This window comes from Nannobrachium achirus, assembly GCF_963921795.1.
Source record: "Nannobrachium achirus genome assembly, chromosome: 3".
NCBI classification, from domain to species: Eukaryota; Metazoa; Chordata; class Actinopteri; order Myctophiformes; family Myctophidae; genus Nannobrachium; species Nannobrachium achirus.
The window spans coordinates 64,353,102-64,355,832 of record NC_137812.1 but is presented as its reverse complement, the minus strand read 5'-3'; the positions used below and the strand labels follow the sequence as shown (position 1 = coordinate 64,355,832).

General features: G+C 44.0%; 1 protein-coding gene across 1 annotated transcript; it reads left to right on the top strand.

Annotated features, from left to right (window-relative positions):
• Nucleotides 1–488: 488 nt before the first annotated feature.
• Nucleotides 489–2,506, top strand: LOC308282393 (beta-1,3-galactosyltransferase 2-like; the record flags this gene model as incomplete). Its single annotated transcript, XM_080722738.1, has 2 exons — nt 489–806; nt 1,955–2,506. The coding sequence occupies 2 exons, from the start codon at nt 489–491 to the stop codon at nt 2,504–2,506; spliced, it is 870 nt and encodes a 289-aa protein (XP_080578864.1).
• Between the last annotated feature and the right edge of the window lie 225 nt (nt 2,507–2,731).

The following is a 2,731-nucleotide window of genomic DNA, read 5'->3' as shown; positions in this document are numbered from 1 at the left end:
AATTGTTCAAGACTCACAGAAGGCCATGAAACAGAAGTCCACTTTTTATAATAATCAGTCAGTCAAATGAAGCATTTTAGGTGCCTCTATGTTAAAAAGTAATAAGAAAGGTTTTAAAAATTGTTTCCAAAAACAGCTTATAATAGATTTAACCTTGATCTGTAGGCTACATGAACTCATGGGACATGCATGAACTTTATTATGCATCACTGCATCATTTTGCATTTTTAATGCCATAATTATATTGTTTGAATTGCATGTCTATTTAAACTCCATTATTGAAAATATCTAGGCTATCATACCGTTTTGTTTTTTCTCTTTCAATTTCAGATCCCATGGACAAGTGGAGGAAACACCTGAGTCTTTTTAAAAGACGTGGTATTTGGTGCCTCCTAGTTGCCGTGGCCCTCTTTGTCTCTCTCTATGTCATTGTCAACTTTAAGCCTAAATCCACAGACACCAGGGTAGGGCCCAACAAGGAACACGCCATGTCCCCTGGCAGTCTCGGCACTCCGGGTCCGTATCACGTGGCCTATCCCCGTGACTACAAGTTCATCATGGACAACACGGAGGTATGTAAGACCAAGAGCCCTTTTGTCATCCTGATGGTTCCCGTGGCGCCTGGCAACGCGGCAGCGCGGGACGCGGTCCGGAAGACGTGGGGCAAAGAGACGACGGTGGAAGGCAAGCTCGTTCAGACTCTCTTCCTGATTGGTCTCCCCGGCGGAGCTGACGCACTGCAGCAGCAGGAGAACCTCAAGCAAGAGAGCCTCCTGCACCGCGACCTGATCCAGAGCGACTTTCAGGTAGGGTTGGGCGATATAGAAAAATACAGTATCACAATATTTTTCAAAGTGGTATCACAATACACCATCTTATCACGATTCTTTTTCATGTTGGTTTTTATGGTTCTTTTTCAAGTACCCGTATTTTCCGGACTATAAGGCGCACTTAAAAGCCTTTAATTTTCTCAAAAAACTACAGTGCGCCTTATAGTCCAGTGCGCCTTATATATGGATCATTCATTGACATTGACATTCCCTTTAGCACAGCTCCATCTGTTGGATGCATAACGCAACGGTAGCGTCTATTATGTGCGCCTTATAGTCAGGTGCGCCTTATATATGAAAACAGTTTGAAAATAGACCATTCATTGACAGTGCGCCTTATAGTCAGGTGCGCCTTATAGTCCAGAAAATACTGTAGCTTAACAGTACAACCACCTACAAGGTAACAAAAACTAAAAGAAAAAGATCCTTTTGGGAGGTCTAAATGGACCCTTACAAGTATGTAACTCTGACAGTATACAAATGAAACCATCATTATTTTGTACACTGTCAGAGTTAAGGGGAGACCTTGACATTGTTAAGTTTGAGAACTACTGATTTAGAGCAAAATGCAGATTTAAATGAATTCTGCAATGAATCTCTGTATTAACAATTCAACAGATTTATTTATAAGGCTCCCTCATTGTATCACGATATATACGATATCTCTGAAAAGGCATATCGTGGAGACATTGTATCGTCTCAACGATAATTATCACCATATCGCCCACCCCTACTTCCAGGTAGGGTTGGGACGATAATCGCTATTATTGTTTATCTTGATGAAAAACACTGGCGATAATCGTGTCGTGGGGATGTAATTCATCGTGAAATCGTCCTCCATCATCATGCACTGGGATCAATTCACCTTTTATTTGCATTTCCGGTACAACTTAAACCCTCTATAATTGGTGAAACGGACTTGTAAATAACGTACTTGATACTGATAGTCTTTTTTTTTTTTACTCTCTACCAAATCTCTTTGCCAAAAAATAGCCGATCTACTTGCGAGCTGTGGCAAATGATCCGCCACAGGATAATAATGGATGTTGGGGATATTTTGATTATCGCGATAATATCGTAAATCGCGACATGAAATGTTCATATGGTCCTGTCCCTACCTCCAGGACAGCTACCGCAACCTGACCATCAAGACCATGGTGATGCTGGAGTGGCTGACCGCGCGCTGTCCCGGCGCCTCCTACGTCATGAAGATCGACTCGGACATGTTCCTCAACGCCCAGAACCTGGTGAAGCTGCTGACGGACCCTGGCACCCCCCGACAGCATTACATGACGGGTCTGGTGTGGTGGCACAGTCCGGTTATGAGAGACCCCGGCAATAAGTTCTACTTGCCGGACGATGTGTTCCCAGAGTCGGAGTATCCCCCGTATCCTCTGGGCATGAGCTACGTCATGTCTCTTGACCTCCCCGGGAAGATCCTGGGGGTCGCCCCTCAAATCAAGCCCATCTACATTGAGGACGCCTACCTTGGGATGTGCCTGAAAAGACTGGGGATCTCCCCCACGGACCCCCCTGATAAGGCTATGTTCATCGTCAACCCTTTCTTTGCTCTGACCCGCTGTGGTCTTTCAAAAGTGATTGCCGTCACAACAACAAGCGTCGCAGAGATGAGGGATTATTGGAAGAAGAACAGGGAGCCTGGTGACCCCTGCTGACTATTAACCCATTTAGGCCTGAACACAATATGACGCAATATTTTATGCTTTAAATATAAAAAAAATAGCAGATCTACAAGCTCACAGCGCGGCACCGAGTGCCGCGCTGCGAGCTTGTAGATCTGCTATTTTTGAAAAATCGTGAAAATTTTCATTTTGACCCGATTCTATAAGTGTCTTTTGAATCCTAAGATTTTAACCTATGTTTCTATGTCAGCAATCTGG